This window comes from Babylonia areolata, chromosome 6 (assembly GCF_041734735.1).
Source record: "Babylonia areolata isolate BAREFJ2019XMU chromosome 6, ASM4173473v1, whole genome shotgun sequence".
NCBI classification, from domain to species: domain Eukaryota; kingdom Metazoa; phylum Mollusca; class Gastropoda; order Neogastropoda; family Buccinidae; genus Babylonia; species Babylonia areolata.
In genome coordinates, this window is record NC_134881.1 from 41,342,144 (window position 1) to 41,358,858 (window position 16,715).

At 42.4% G+C, this 16,715-nt stretch overlaps 1 protein-coding gene across 3 annotated transcripts in view; it reads left to right on the top strand.

Moving 5' to 3' along the window:
* LOC143283019 (beta-taxilin-like) overlaps window positions 1-7,547 on the top strand; it is a 29,037-nt gene extending 21,490 nt beyond the window's left edge. For all 3 annotated transcript variants that reach the window (XM_076589011.1, XM_076589012.1, XM_076589010.1), the window contains exons 9-11: window positions 145-240; window positions 2,116-2,245; window positions 4,617-7,547. In XM_076589011.1, coding sequence (XP_076445126.1) covers window positions 145-240; window positions 2,116-2,245; window positions 4,617-5,077 — 687 coding nt within the window. In that variant the 3' untranslated portion in view covers window positions 5,078-7,547. The remainder of the gene's footprint in view (window positions 1-144; window positions 241-2,115; window positions 2,246-4,616) is intronic.
* The last annotated feature ends 9,168 nt before the right edge of the window (window positions 7,548-16,715 follow it).

Here is a 16,715-nt window from a genome sequence, read left to right on the forward strand (position 1 = left end):
TTTTTTTTTTTTTTTTTTTTACCCTACCATGTAGGCAGCCATATCTCCTACCTTCACCCACCAGGTGCACAGAACTGAGATTGAAAGCACTCTGCTGTCGCAACCCTTTGTGGCCCTGAAATGATGGCCGTGCTGGGTGTGCAGATGGGCAAGAGGATCAAGAAGCTGGAGAAAGAGGGAGCACAGTGGAGAGCCAAGTGGGAAGCCAGCAACAAAGCCCTCCTGGACATGGCTGAAGAGGTGAGTGTGGCACAGTGAGAGTGTGTTGGGGGGGGGTGTCGGTAAAGACAGGGGTTTTGGTTAGAGTCGGAGTTAATGACTTGATGGCTGATGCCCTTAAGGTCAAGTTGGTTCAGGTCACGTTGTTCGGGGCTAGCTCGGGTTGTGTTTATCGAATAGGCAAGTCCTGGATGTCTTATCCAAGTTACAGGTCCGCCTGGCATTCCAGGGCAGAGTCCTGACTGTCTGTAGGGAGGTATATTCCTGGAACTTCCTCTGGTGTCACATGGACAGGGTTTGGGTGTGCTGAGAATATGTATATATATTCTTACATGACTGTCCTAAAGAGATGGCACATTGTCAGTCTTGTAGAGACAGCAGGCTTCACTTTATGCCAGTTCCTAAAACTCATCTTAAAGCCAAACTTTAATGGACTCTCAGATCAGTGTACATGTTTTCATGCAGCTCTTTTTTGTTATTCGTTTATTTTTAGATAATCATTTCTCTTTTTTTTTTATGTTGAAAGATGTTACAGATGTAACCTGATCAGCGATGCTCAGAACAGTTAAAGTGTGATATTTTTAATAATAATAATAATAATGACATTTGGTATGCCCAATCTAATGATATGAAAGCCCTGGAGCCAGTTGCATTGCTTGGACAGAAGAGCCTAGTATGTTCGTAACCCGCTACTGACTGTGTGTAGTATGGAACTGACCAACGGCATAGTTCGGTCAACCTAAGCATATAGTCACTTTTGACTGTCAAAAAGTTAGAACCAAGCAGTGCAACTGGCTCCTGGGCATTTACGATAAAAAACGCAATGGCATGTGCATACTAGTAACACACAGATACACCCACACACGCAGATCATCCCATTCCAACTCTATCCCACAAACCCACACCCACTCCACACAAAATGTAGATACACGCACGCGTGTGCACATGCACATCCCAATTGTTCGAGGCATATGAACATGAGTATGTTTAAAAATAGTAAAAACAATAGAAGTATAAAAAAAATATATATATAAAAAAAAAAAAATAAAGATGAAAAAAAACCTTCATTAAAACAACAGTGAAGGACAAGGAGTTATTTACTGATTTGAATGGCTGGAAATGCATGAGTTTTCAAAGAGGTTTTGAAAGAAGGGCAAGAAACAGAATGACGGACAGGAAACGGGAGTGAGTTCCCTGTGGAAGAAGCCTGGAAAGAGAAAGTGCGTTTTCCGTATGATCTGGTTCTGTAGGAGTGAATTTTTAAATGATATCGTTTGATTGACAACATGAAAAAACAGAAGTATTAAAACTGACTGTTACACTGGAAGCGATAATACTATAGACTTTGAGAATAATGAACTCAGATTTTTGCCTTAATGCGAATGTTCGCTTCTTTAGTAATACTTGTACAGTTTGTTATAGTATGCCATTTTATCTGTACCTATAAAGGTACTATTAAGCATGAATAACACAGCAGAAATAATAGTGAAAATACAGACTTTGTCCTCTAGAGAAGTTACTTGAAAGTTACCACACAACTATGAAGTGTAAATCAAATTACAAAGAATTTCTGTGTCATGTTTTAAATGTATGGATTCATTTCATGTGTTTTTTGTTATGTTATTAGTTTTTTTTGTTTTTTTATTATTATTACTACTACCTTTTTTATATTATAATTATTATTTATTTATTTATGTAAGCTTATCTATTATTTATTCACCTTTTTTTTCAAGGCCTGACTGAGCGCGTTGGCTAACACTGCTGGTCAGGCATCTGCTTGGCAGATGTGGTGTAGCGTATATGGATTTGTCCGAACGCAGTGACGCCTCCATGAGCTACTGAAACTGAAACTTACACATACATATATGTGTGTGTGTGTGTCTTTCCCTTCCCCAGAAAACGCGTTCAGACAAAGAGAAGCAGTTGCTGCAGACCAAGATCATCAAACTGGAGTCCTTGTGTCGGGCCCTGCAAGGAGAGATGCACGGCAAGAAGTCAGCCAGTCCCCAGCCCTCCTCCGCTACAGGTGGGCACTTCTCACCTGCACTCTGTGTGAGATTGTTGTCATCTTTGTTAACCCGGAGAGCGCGATGAGCCACGATCGTGGCTTTCCCGGTAAAGTGCGATGGGCCACGATCGTGGCTCTGTTTACATAAGGTCTGACATCGTACGGCTATGCTCGGCAGCCTTCGTAAAACTGCCTCGTTCTGGTGTTACTGCCTCCCTGCTTGTGTTTGCACAAACTTTGACCAAGTTTATAAGTCCAGATCTTTGTATTTTTTGTAAACAATGAGTGACACTGAAGTTGACAAAGCTCAGGAAATGAGTGACCTTGTCACTAGTGATGATTCATTTGCTGACAGGGATTCTAGTGAAAACGGCTTTGTTATTTTGACACTTGGGCATGCTGGCTTGCTTGTTGTTCATTCAGTTTTGTGTCTCCAGCCACAAAAACTGGGGGGTGGGTGATGGGGGTGGGGAGGGGTGGTAAAGTGGGTTAGGCATGGGTCTATTGCGATTTCTTGACCAAATCAAGCTAGAAAACTGGAAATTATTTTGATTTAAAGCATTCTTGCTGCTTTTGAAGGCAACATGAGCTAAAAGAAAACATTTATTTATGTTTTTGCCTGTGATTGCATAAAGTATTGTAGATGTGCGCGTGCGTGGCGTCGGTGGGTGTGTTTCAAAGAAATAATACAGTGCTTATAATTTCATTGTTTCAGTTATATTCATTTCATGATTCTGCAGCCAGAACATTTTCTGCACAGTTTAATGCCAATTTTGAGATTTTGACTCTGTAAAAGATGTGAAAATACCTATAAACATTGTGGTTGACGATTTTGGAAAACAAGTTTGCAAAATTTGTTGTTTATATCCTGTGGAATATCTCCAACTACTTACAAGGTACAGCCTTTTTCTTACTTTTATCTGATTCTTCATTCACTCTACTTTCCAAAAATGTATAGGTTTACCTATTTATTCTTACTGATAAGCATACAAATGCCCCAAATCAGAGCACAGGTAGCGGAGGCAAACTATCCCTTTGTTTTAAGCATGATTTCTGAAAGTATGTTTTATTATATCCAGCACTTTGAGGGTTAATATGTCTCTGCTGCACCCTTGTGTGAGAATGTGTCATCTTTGTAAATACATCTCTGCTACACTCTGCATGAGAATGTGTCGTCTTTGTGAGAATGTGCCGTCTTTGTTAATACACCTCTGTTCCTTTTTTTTTTTTTTTTTTTTTTTTTGCCCTGCCTTTATTTGCTGTGCCTTTTATAAATTTTGAATATACTATAGTGTGGGCCACTGATGCAGACACTGACAGGGGTCTGTTTCCGGTCTTCTACAGAATACAGGTCCATCCAAGTGGGCAAAAGCAAAAAGTAGCTGCCACTAAAATCCTCCCACCCTTGTATATTACCTCCCTTGGCAGCAGCCCTCTTCCTTTCCTTTCAGTTTCATGAATAACTCACAAAGTTTGTTGATAGGGGACTTGGCAGCTGGTCGCTGTATCAGCATCCTTAATCATCAGTGTTGGTAAGTGAAAGAAGCAGCATTTGAATCTTATCTCTTGGTCTTCCAGAGGGAATTTTTTTGGTTCTTGTTGCCCATTAACCTGCACCGTTTCAGTGGTATAACTTCCATGCCACCCATCCGGATTCCCCATTCACAGCCAACCTAGTTTCATCTGCCACAGTCTTTGTACTGGCAATCCACAGGCTGTCAATCAGTATGTAAGGTCGTCAGAAGGCCTCACACCAGAGCAGACCCTGCGTTGCTGATGAGTCAGCAGCTGAACATTGTTCAACATTCTTGGCTTTTACCAGAAAAGTAATGTATTTTGTGTGTGAGATCAGTGAATGGAAGTGGACAATAAAACCTGTGCTTTCTCTCCCAACCCTCTCCCCCTTTCATTCTTCACCAGACACCCCCATCAAGGTGCATGTTGCGTGGCTGGTTGGTTTCACTTTCAGCATTTTTGTCCCCATCCCATGAATGCCAAGGATGTTTTCTCACAGTTGACTGTCATTGCATGGTGTAGTACCCTGTGGTTCATACTGATGATTGAACAGGACAACAACAGTTAAAAGTACTTTATTATAGTAAGTAGAAAAACCTGCAAACATGCTTCTGAAGTTTCAATTATAAATCAGTCCAATGTGTTGATTATTACAGGATGGTGTAAGTAGAAGAAAGGGGTGGAGGTATAGGGAGGAGAGTGTGTTTTGCAGATAGATTTTTATTTTCAATTGCTTTGAGGAGAAAAAAAGAAGCATGTTTTGATCAGTGAATAGGATGCTTTTGTCAGTCATCTCACAACCCAGGTATGCAGCGTACAGTAACATTCCCCCCCCCCCCCCCCCACCACCCCAACCTTCCTCCTTCAATTTCAGACACTGCCCAAACCACCACCACCACCACCACCACAGCCCCTGCAGAAGGCGCCGCCCCCGCCAGCACCACCGCCACGCCGCCCAACACGCCCGAGGAGAACACCTCTCGGGCCAGCCCCAACCCGGAATCCCCCGCCTCCCTCCCGTCCGCCCTCCCCACCGGTCAGAACGGTCCCATCCCTGCCTCCCTTTCTGCTCCAGAGGCGGAGTCCGGGTCAGGGTCTGAGGCGGTGGGGGAGGAGGAGGAGGAGGGGGAGGAGAGCTCAGCAACGACAGCGACTGAGGGGGATGAGGAGGAGACGTCATCAAAACCTCCTCCAGTGCCTGTTGAAGCAGTAACGACGACGACAACGACGACGACGCAGCTGTCTGAAACATCGTCTTCTTCTGCCCCTTCGTCAGACCAGCAGCAGCAGCCTTCTGCCCCTGTTGTCCCATCCAACGAGGATGAGGCTGTATAGATGGTGGAGGGTGTTTTTTTTTTTTTTTGTTTGTTTGTTTTTTTGTTGTTGTTTTTTTTTATGCAGTATGTATACTTGTTCAGTGGAATCTGCTGTTCAGTGCCCGGCTTTCCAGTGTAACTTTGGGGGACCGTAGCAGCTCACATCATGTTCGGTTTAGAATGTTGTTTGGGGTTATTTTGTAGAAAAGGTGGGGGGAGGTTTGTTGTTGGTCTTTTTGGGGTTTTTTTTTTTGTTTGTTTGCTTTGTTTTTGTTTTTTAACGAGAACCTGGGGTTAGTGAAAGAGCCTCTTATTACCAGTGCACAAAGGTCTGCTGTTTTAGTCGTTGGAAAGTAGACATCCTTTCGTAGCTATGTTTGACAGCAAGCGTCTTCTGTCACATGTTGTTCAGTGCTGGTTTTGTTTTGTTGGGTTGTTTTTTTTTTTGCTTAACCTGGCAAATCCTTGTCAACAGGCACATAAGGGAAAGAAGATCTATTATAACATATATGTATTCATGTATATATAAGTATATAGTTGAACAGAATTGGGGGGTGGAGGGGGAGTGTTGAATGGTCAGGTTTGCTGAAGGATGAAGTAATTTTTTGTGTGTGTGTTCTGCCCCCAAAGGATACATTTCATCAGTTGTGTTGTGTTTTTCTTTTCTTTTCTTTTTTTTTTGTGCAGTGTGAATGTGTTTGCTTCAGTTGGCTTGTTTAACCATTCTGCCTTGTTTATTTATTATTTCTAATATAAGTAGATTTAACTGTTCTGGTATGTGTTTAGTGAAGGGTGCATATTGAAGTATGATCCTTTGTAAAAAAAAAAAAAAAAAAAAATGTTTGTTTTGGGGCTTTTTTTTTTCTTCTTTTTTATTGTAACCCAACCTTGTATTTCCCAACTTAAAGGTACGGATTCCGCAACGTGATAAATACTTGATAAAGGTAGATGGAGGTTCTGAAGAAAGATAATTAATTTCACCAGCCATTCACCCTTTTTCTCACAGTTTGTTTTTTAGCTGGCACAAATCTGTTAGTGCTGCCATGCGTATACCAGAAACAAAATTCATCCCTTGGTATGCAGAAGATACAGAAAATCTTTTTGAAATTATTTTTCCCCTCCCAGCTCAGCCCATCGTGCACCAATTTATCCTTGAAAACCTGGGAGTGGAAGAAGAATGGGAAATGTTCCAGCTGTGCCATTATGATTCAGAGACCAGAAACAAAACGCATCCCTTAACTTACTCAGTACAGCCAGTCTTCTCTTCTCCTCTACACAGACCCCCTCGGATGTCCAGTGGGTGTCTGAATGACCCAACCTTTAGCTTCCATCGTCAGAACTGTGGTATTCTTTGTCAGCATTCACATCTTCAGTATAAGAGCGTTCCACTTGCAATATTTTGATGATGGTAATTGGGATGAAACGCTGTTAACGTCGTCTCTTTCGCCGTTCGCATGGAGAGAGTTAAAATGAGGGAGTAATATAGGGGACGGAGATTCCTTCCCATTCTTGCCTTTGACAGACTAAGAATGAAATCCATCCTTTGAAACCACTGGAGGTGTGACTCTTACATCCACACTCTGGAAATAGAATGATGAATCATGTGAAATCTAAGCGTAAACGATGATTTTTTCCCAAAAAAACTTCTTTGGGATATGGAGCCAGAGGAATTATTTTCATGACTTGAAGATGGACTAAACTACATTCTGGATAATAATAGATTAATTCTGATACATGCTTTTATTTTGCAGCAAACTGTTAGTGGGTTTTTGCAGTCTTCTGTTAAGTGACAGGATTTTGAGGAGGTGGTGGAAGAGTAGTGAAATTATCTGTGACAGAAACTCCAATCTTCTCCCATTCATTCATATGAAAAAAAATCAGGGCACAAAGACTGTTTAATGAATCATCTTTCTCACCAAATGAACTGATCTACATCTCTCCTACCAAGGAGCAAAATTCATCTGCAATCTCCATCTCTGTAAATAGGTTGTGACATTGGTTGCTTTACAAGCAAAATGTGCTATATGGGATTTTGTCTCCTTGTCTTTGAGTTGACTGGGTTTTTGGGGTTTTTTTTTCCTGTCTCATACCCTGTGCTTGAATTATGAATTCATTTGCTAGACATACATGACACCATGTAGCTTTCGAAAAGCTTTTTTGTGTTGCTTTTTGTGTGATATCTGTCAGATTAGGCATTACTCTTGACTTCACTTTAAAAAAAAAAAAAAAACATCACTGCTTAATCGCAGACACAAAAAATTAACCATGCTTTTGTTCTGTTTTATCTTGTATTGAATGTTAAGAAAGAACAACAATTTTTTTCTGTTTAGAAAAAAAAGAAGAAAATGTTAAAAAAAAAAATGTGTCACATGAGAATGCTTGGCTTGAGTTTGCATGGTGTTCCCACGGTACATGTTTGACTGATTTGTCCTTATGAAGGAGACCTGTCTAAAATGTGCAAATAAAGTGCCGTTACCCTGCCTCTTAAATCTGTGTCCATCTTGTCTGTTCTATGCAGGTGTTGTAGGAGCCGATGAGGTTTGCTGTGAAAGCGGTGCTGTCGGAGTGATCATTCATAATGGAATTTCAGTTTCTAGGAGAAGTCAAAGCATACATGCTGATCCATATACTCTGCACCAAATCTGCAGGGGAAAAAAAAACAGATGCCTGCCCTGCCAAACAACATACTCAAGGAAAGAACTTGAGCATTTATGGGCTGCAGCCACCACGTTCACTTGTGTGTTTGAGGGAGCTGTTATGTACATGACTGTACGTGCAGACATTCTCAGTTTTCAGGGATATGCCAACTGGGTATGTTTGTGTTTCCATAATTAGTGATAGTCTGCTTGAATATACACACAAACATAATTATGTGTAGACCTATGAGTGCCTGAACCCATTCCGTGTGTTTACGCATGCATAAGATCAAATCTGCACATTTAAAATACTGTAATCCTTGTCAGCATTCAGTGGGTTATGGAAACAAGAACATATCCCCCAGCATGTGCACCCCTGAAAACTGAGTATAGCAACCTACATGGTGGGGTAAAAAATTTATAAACCACTGGCACATACAAGTGAACATGGGAGTTGCAGCCCACAAACAGGGAAGAAGACCGGTCTGAGTGCTTAGCTTATAATAATTCTGATGTAATCCAGGCCCAGGAAATACAGACTGCTGAAACACTTGTCAGGAAATGTGAGCAACACTTTCAGTGACACATCCGTGAAATGGATGACGTGCTCCATTGTGTGGTCATCCTAAGTCTTCCAAATTTAATCCTGCAGCACATAACTCTTGGGTTGACGCCAGTCACAAGACAAAAATCCCATGACGATTAGGTTATCCATTTCTTTTGTAATCTGAAATCCATGTGATGTGGGGGGAGATAATGGTTATCCGTATCATCAAAATGATTTGGCTCCCAGTTTAAATTGGTGGAAAAACCAGCATGGAAAGTATTCATGGTCATGTATGTCTAATTCAAATTAACTGTTCTTTCTTAGTTAAGCCAGTATGAAACATACCTGATTCTATTATTTAAAGTGTCAGAATGAATATCGTACTTTAACATACTTTATTAGCAGTAAAAGTCTGTTGTAGTTGTTGTTGTCTACATTCATACGGGAGCAGTACTGGACAAGGAAGTATAGGCATAAAACTGCACGATTTTTTGTTTGATCCGTTATGAACGGAATAAAAGCGAATAAAGCTCTGTCAATGATGTTAAATGCAACATGGCAGGTCATATTCCGTGCACGTGCGCGGCTCACATACGACTTCCAATTCATTTACTTGTGCTGGAGCATGTTTAAAGCATACAAAGGGCACTTAGAAAATGAATAAATAAATGAATTTTTAAAATTTAAAAATAACTCTTAAGTCACTCTGCGCTGTTGATGATGTAATTAATCAACGTTGTCGTCGGTGATGTGATTCACGGAACACTGTCATAGTTGGTTCTGTCTGTGATGCAACCCTGTCGCAGACTCCCCAAGTCACACACACACACACACACACACACACACACACAACGATGATTCAGAACAGACCGACGACGCGACGGATTGAGATAAGGTCAGCGTGACCAGCATCGTGTGGCCTTCACCCTGTCACTCCACCAGGCGGCAAATCGGGAAAACTAATACCAAGGTCACGCGGTATGCTACGCGCGCGTGCAGCGGCAAGTCGTCTGCTGTTCCGTAAGCCGCCAAGGTCACGCGCGCGCGAATGCAAGTCATTCGTCGACTGTCCGGTCGTTAAGCGCGTCGGCACCACTAAAAGTTGACATGATGAAACGTGCAAGCAGCAACCCGTGATTTACCGGCGGTGATGCTGTCTGAAAGCGAATGACTCACAAGATGCACGTGGGTGCAGGCCCGGGCACGTGCTTTCAGTTCAGTCAGTGGTGTAAAGATTTATTTTTAGATGGCACGAGGGGTGGTGATATTACATCAGCAAAATATTTAAACTGGCTTCTGGGATTGAAATTCTTATTGATATATTTTCAGTGTGCCGATTTTATTCAACCAAGGCCTGTGCGCCTGTACGCACTGCTGAACACACGCAGCCACTCACTCACACACACACACACACACACACACACACGCAAACAAACGCGAGCGCGCGCGTGCGTGAACTCAGTTTCGAACTTAAGTGCACACATGTGCGCATACATTGACATACTCGGATGCCCCGGTACACATACACGCGCGCTCGCACACGCACAAACGCACACGGATCCGCGGCACACACACACACACACACACACACACACATGGACAAACACACCGGGGCAGACAATTGGACAGTAGCTGTCTGACGTGTCGCCGACAAAGGCGAATTTCACCTCGTGTCTGTTCGATCGCTTCTTGAGCTGGTGTGTGTGTGTGTGTGCGTGTGTGTCTGCAGTGTTTGTCTGCCGGTGGGTCTGTCTGTCTGTCTGTCTGAGTATGTGTGTGTGTCAGTGTACACGCGAAATACCTTCCATATTCCTCTCTCTCTCTCTCTCTCTCTCTCTCTCTCTCTCTCTGTCAGTCATTCTAGTCGGGCCGAGCCAGTCACTGACGTCAGTTATCAGGCCTTCTAGTAACCCACCTGTGACAGGAAGAGTGATGCACAACTTGGCGGCAGTCACTGACTGTACAACTGTCTGAGTGCAGCCGGCATCGATTCTGCACCACTGACGACCGTGACTGACTCATCGTCGTCTGCTTGCGCCGGATCCGCGGCGGCGGCACTGAAAACTGACGTGCGCCCTGTACAGTGACTAGCTGGGGTCTGTTCTCCACCCCCCTCAGTCCCAGTACCCCTTGTTACCCTGCCTCCCCCCCCCCCCCCCCCCCCCCCCCCCACCTGTTCCCCCTCCCTCCCCTCTCCTCTCCTTAGTTTTCCAGCACATCTCCTTCCAGTCACACGGCCTCGTCCACACACACACACACATACACGTGTTCACACACACACACACACATCTCAGTCTACTCGGGCCTGTCTCATTCTGAGTTTTGAAATATGTTTAGCGTGATTTGATTTTTCTTTCTTTATTTTTTCGTCTTTTTTTTTTTTTTTTTTTTTAATCTGATTTTCCAGGTGAAAAGAAAGACTGAAAGATCAATGTAAACAGTTTTGCTTTCTTTTTCATTCCACGCAAACTCCACCGTGAAAAGCTACGTTCTGACGCATCTACAGTTGTGCTTACTGGCATTCATTGTGAAAGTACACTATATGGGAGGGCAGAGTAACCTTTATATGTGGAGTGATGGCCTAGAGGTAACGCGTCCGCCCAGGAAGCGAGACAGAATCTGAGCACGCTGGTTCAGTCGAATCACGGCTCAGCCGCCGATATTTTCTCCCCCTCCACTACACCTTGAGTGGTGGTCTGGACGCTAGTCATTCGGATGAGACCGGATAAACCTAGACCCCGTATGCAGCATGCACTTAGCGCACGTAAAAGAACCCACGGCAACAAAAGGGTTGTTCCTGGCCAAATTCAGAAGAATCCACTTCGATAGGAAAAACAAATTAAACTGCACACAGGAAAAAACAACAACAAAACAATGGATGGTGCTGTAGTGTAGCGACGCGGTCTCCCTTGGGAGAGCAGCCCGAAGTTTCACACAGAGAAATCTGTTGTGATAAAAACAAATATATGTATTTGTATTTCCGGAGCCGGCACTATCACAGATATGTATATACGTCGATTACCTTTCGGGGACTGTGAGACAATGGACTCTGAAACAATGGCGACTATTGAAAAGGCAGAATGATATCCCACATAAATGTCCCCAGTGCGCAACAGCATTTAACTAATTGAAGTTTAAAGTTTTCATAAAACTGTGATCATTACTGAATCACATGCGTGCTAAAGTTCTGAAAGGTTATTATTATTATCATGTTATCATTATTGTTATTATTATCATTATCATTATTTATAAATTAACTGCTTACTACAAAAGAGTTAAATGAAAAAGAGGAGGATAACTTTTGATAGAGACAATTTTGAGTTCCAGTACAATTTCAGTAGTATTGGCGAAGTTGATGTTATCTCGGGAAAAAAAAATCTTCATAGTAGTAGAGTCTATAGTACTTTTAAAAGGGTACGTGACTTTTGTTACACGTTTTGTATATTTTTGTGTTGCTGCAGCTTTTTTTTTTTCCTTGAAGAACAAAAAGTATTTTGACATTTGTTGGAGAATGTGGCCACAGTTTTACTACTTTCTACCTGGCGTTCCCGGCCGACTGACAGGCGTAAGTGAACTGAAACTGACCGTCAGTGCAGGAACGTTCAAGTTATTTTCAGTTTAAGTAAGTACATTGTTATGAAAACGTTTGACATATACACAGCCTAGCATTGTTTTGAACTGCAGCATGTTGTGAAGTGCATGTACGTAAACGCGCCAAAGTTTCATTCAATTCATTTGTCAAGTTTTGCCGGGTTCCTTCAGAAGCAATTCAGTCTGCTAAATCAAAATCCGGCAGGTAAAGGTTACTTCCCCTGTATCTGCCCCTTATCGCCCTGAGGCAAAGGCTATTATCGGCAACCATGTATTTGTTCTGTATTGTCCATGTGTTCTGTGTGGCTTATTCAGGGTTAAAGAGGCTATGCCAGTCTTGAATAAAAGCTAATGTCCATGCGTTCTGTGTGGCTTATTCAGGATTAAAGAAGCTGTGCCAGTCTTGAATAAAAGCTCATTTGTGTTTGCACATTTCTTCTGTCTTTGCTGCTGTGTGCACATGTCAAATGATTGGTATAAGGACAGGCCCGGCGCTTCCTTTTTGAGGAAGTGTCTGGGTTTGTTCCAATGTACCTTTTACTTACCTGTGTGCTAGCTGAATCGGCAGCGTAAGCATCACTGACTTGAAGTTGTGTACCTTGTGTAATGGAGAGAGTTACCACTCTTTACTATTCAGTGTTAATCATATCGTCTCCTGGCCTCATTATTTGTTAATTAAAAGGCCTAGTCCTCTGAGTTGTATTGTATTGTATCGTATCGCATTGTATTGTCTTGCATTTTGAGGCACTGCAGTGTGTTGTATTGCATTGTATTGCATCACTCCTCACCACAACACTTCTCGGTGTATAATTATGCCTACTGTCTTCCCCGAGACCAAATCAATTTTGTATGTAATCCTTTCTGTGACAGAAGAGGCTTAACCTATTCATGAAAATGCTGTAGTGTTATCCCGGGCTGGAAAGACCACAAGAGCTGATATAACCTTCCAGAGATAGAAGCTGAGGACTCAGTTCAACAGCCTTAGTGTTGAACGGTTCACTTTCCCGAGATCCATCCTGGCACTGAGTTTACAGTGAAGGAACCAAACCAGAAACTCTCAAGAGTAGCAAAGACACCATCAACCATACAGTGGAGTGATGGCCTAGAGGTAACGCGTCCGCCTAGGAAACGAGACAGAATCTGAGCGCGCTGGTTCGAATCACGGCTCAGCCGCCGATATTTTATCCGGCCCTCCACTACACCTTGAGTGGTGGTCTCGGGACGCTAGCCATTCGGATGAGACGATAAACCGAGGTCCCGTATGCAGCATGCACTTAGCCGGCGCACGTAAAAGAACCCACGGCAACAAAAGGGTTGTTCCTGGCAAAATTCTGCAGAAAAACCCACTTCGATAGGAAAAACAAATAAAACTGCACGCAGGAAAAAATACAAAAAAAAAAAAAAAAGGGTGGCGCTGTAGTGTGCGACGCGCTCTCCCTGGGGAGAGCAGCCCGAATTTCACAGAGAGAAATCTGTTGTGATAAAAAGAGAAATACAAATACAACACTGTCACAACTGAAACCTATCATGGTAGGACAACATCTCCATGAGACACAAGATCACTAAGGCTCCTGTGTGTACTGGCATTGTAATGTTTCGTCATTCGCCAAAGACGTGGAACAAGCTCCCTGATAACCTCCGTCATTCTGATTCCCTCGCATCTTTTAAATCTCGTCTCAAAACTCACCTTTTTCCTCAGCAATAAGTTCAATTGTGGCAGGTCCACTTCCTTTGCGTTAGCTGTGCTTAACTATGTGTGTATACATATGTATGTGTACATAACTACATGCATGTATATGAATGTGTATTGTGTGTGCGTGTGTTTATGTAAGTTTGTGCCTGCCTATGTGTGCGTATGTGTTAGGGTAGCTGTTAGATACACATGTATGTTAAAATGTATGTATGCAGCGTGTGTGTGTGTGTGTGTGTGTGTGTGTGTGTGTGTGTGTGTATGTGTGTGTGTGTTTGTGTAGTCACATTTTGGTGTGTGTGTATGTAACATAGATATAATGTTTTATGTTAACAAAAGCGTTTTTGTAAAGCACCTAGAACAGATTTCTGGATAGTGTGCTATATAAGTATCCATTATTATTATTATTATTATTATTATTATTATTATTATTATTATTATCCTGTATGCATCAGTGTGAGACATGGACCCACCTGCATGGTGGATTTGGAAAGAATCCGATCCACGGACATGAGGTGTTATCGCAAGGTACTAGACATCAGATACACTGATAATATATATATATATATATATATATATATATATATATATATATATATATATATATATATATATATATATGTGTGTGTGTGTGTGTGTGTGGTAGTCAGTCGTGTCCGACTATGACCATCAGAACAGCAGAGGTGGCAACTGCTGTTCCGACTATTTGGGCTAGAATTTGATTATAGTGGAGAGTGTCTTGCCCAAGTACATCCCCACTCTCTCGGCCAAGAGGGTTTTAGGACAGTCGGCGTTGGGATGGTTCCCAAAGGCCATCTAGCCCACAAGGCTGCAGCACTAAGAGCCAGTGCAATTTTGCCTCCAAGTTTAAGAGTCATAGTCCTTCACAAAAGACTAAGCTGTAAATGGTTTCCCATTGACTGGAGAAATCTGTCAATCTGTGATATAAGCCGAGTGTTGGGCCTACTGATAATAGATACAGTGCATGCAAAAGCATCCACACTGTGCACAGTATGACAAGTAACAGAACATCTGCTGCAGTTTCTGCACCCTCCATGAGGTGAACAAGGATGACGCACTGGCACCATGACCCAGGCTACTCCAGTGACCAAGAGGCTTCATTTACGGCTGTGTGGAGGACTGACCTGTAGCGTACACACACACACACACACACACACACACACACACACACACACACACACACACGTACAGCTGCCTTCATCGTGGAGTCTGCGGTGTCCATCTGACGAGCGAGAAGAAGAAAGAAGAATTAAGATACACCGTGATCATACAGCAACTGATGAACAAGTTCCGCGCCAAAAATTAATACGATCAAGCGGTACATTGGTTCAAAATCGGACGTCAGCCGGTGTAAAGAATAAAGAATAATAATATTCGTTGGTATGGCCATGTAACAAAATCTACAGGCTTTGCAATAACAATCTTCAAAGGAACTATATTGATGGAGACGGGCGAGAAGACAGAAAACACCCACACATCCACACACACACACCCACGCACACACGACCATCACCACCACCACCAACTGAACAACAACAACAACACAAAAACCAAAAGCAAAATAGATTGACTGTCATTACCGAACGGACGGGAAAACCACTTGCAGAGACCAAAGTTTGACACACAACCAACAGACGTGGACAAGAATCTGGTGAAGAATTCTTCACCCATGCGGCGCCATCGGTACTGACCGAATTAAGAAAGATGAAGAAGTATCTGGAAAGAATGAATGAAGCGACTGGCGGTTTTTTTGTTTGTTTGTTTTTGTTTTGTTGTTGTTGTTGTTGTTATAAATTAGCTTTCTCAGAGCACTTCAGGTCTGTTGCAATGGTCAAGTCTTCAGAGTTAGTTAATGTGTGATGAATATACTTCATTTTGGTTCCTATTGTTTTACTTTGTTTAAGCTGAAAAACTCTCATCCGTAAAGTTTGACATAAACGTGCATTCCTGCAAACAAACAAACAAAAACCAAAAAAAAAAACCAAAAAACAAACAAACAAACAAACAAAAAACAACGATCTGTTTTGGTCTTTTTGTTTCATATTTTATTCTTCACATCATAATCATCTTCACTACCTTTTAAATTTTTTATTTCAATTTTTTATATATATAGATTTCCAGTCAGTTATTGCTTGCTCTTGAGCCCGGCGAGCTTTTGAATGACCATGCATGGTGCTACAGGAATCTGCATTGTCTGTCTTGTGCATTGTCTGCATTGTCTGTCTTGTGCATTGTCTGCATTGTCTGTCTTGTGCATTGTCTGCATTGTGTGTCTTGTGCATTGTCTGCATTGTGTGTCTTGTGCATTGTCTGCATTGTGTGTCTTGTGCATTGTCGGTCCTGTGTGGGTTGATGTCAGTGGCAAATATTTTTTTGTATTTATTCTCTTTGTTTCATTTATTTATTGTTCGTCCCTCTTGATTAATTATGAAACTTGATCAGGTTTGCGAATAATTATTTGTCCGGCAAAGGCAGTGACGCCTCCTTGAGAAATTAGCAAATAATCAAGGGAACAGTTTTTTCCCCATCAACCATCCCCGCCTGGAACTCCCTGCCTGCAACAGCAGCAGAGGCTCCCTCCTTGGTAGCTTTCAAGAGGGAGCTGAACAAGATCACAGTTTAGTCCACCTTTTTTGGAGGTGGTGGGGGTGGGGATCCTCTGGAGGGACGCTGCGAGTGACGGTGGGAGGGAATATGTATACATGTTCCTTCTCATTGTCACCCCCTCCGGTAGGAAGATAGGTTCTACTTAGGTTCTGATTAGGGTTGTTTTTTTTATTATTATTATTTTTATTTGTTTTTTTACGCCTCTGCGCACACAGGTCATTAATAGTCAGTAATGACGGCTGACCTTCCAATTTGAAGATTGAAGACGAAGGAGTCAACCTGAAGAGTTCTGTCCTTTGTTCAAGGAAAGAGGAACCCCCCCCCCCCCCCGCCCCCCCTCACTCACCTCACCCCCACCTTCCACACTCAGTGTTCATGTTTTGTTGAACTTTCAGGTTTCTATCTGCTGCGGCTATCCACTTTCATATCACCCTTTCCATTATTTTTCATTTCACGGTGCAGGTAGGTCTCTTGGATGGAGATGGTGGGCTGGTGAGACTGAACAACTGGAACAGGTTGTGCAAATCAGTTGGCTCTTTCTTTTCTGGAACTTGACAAGTCAGGG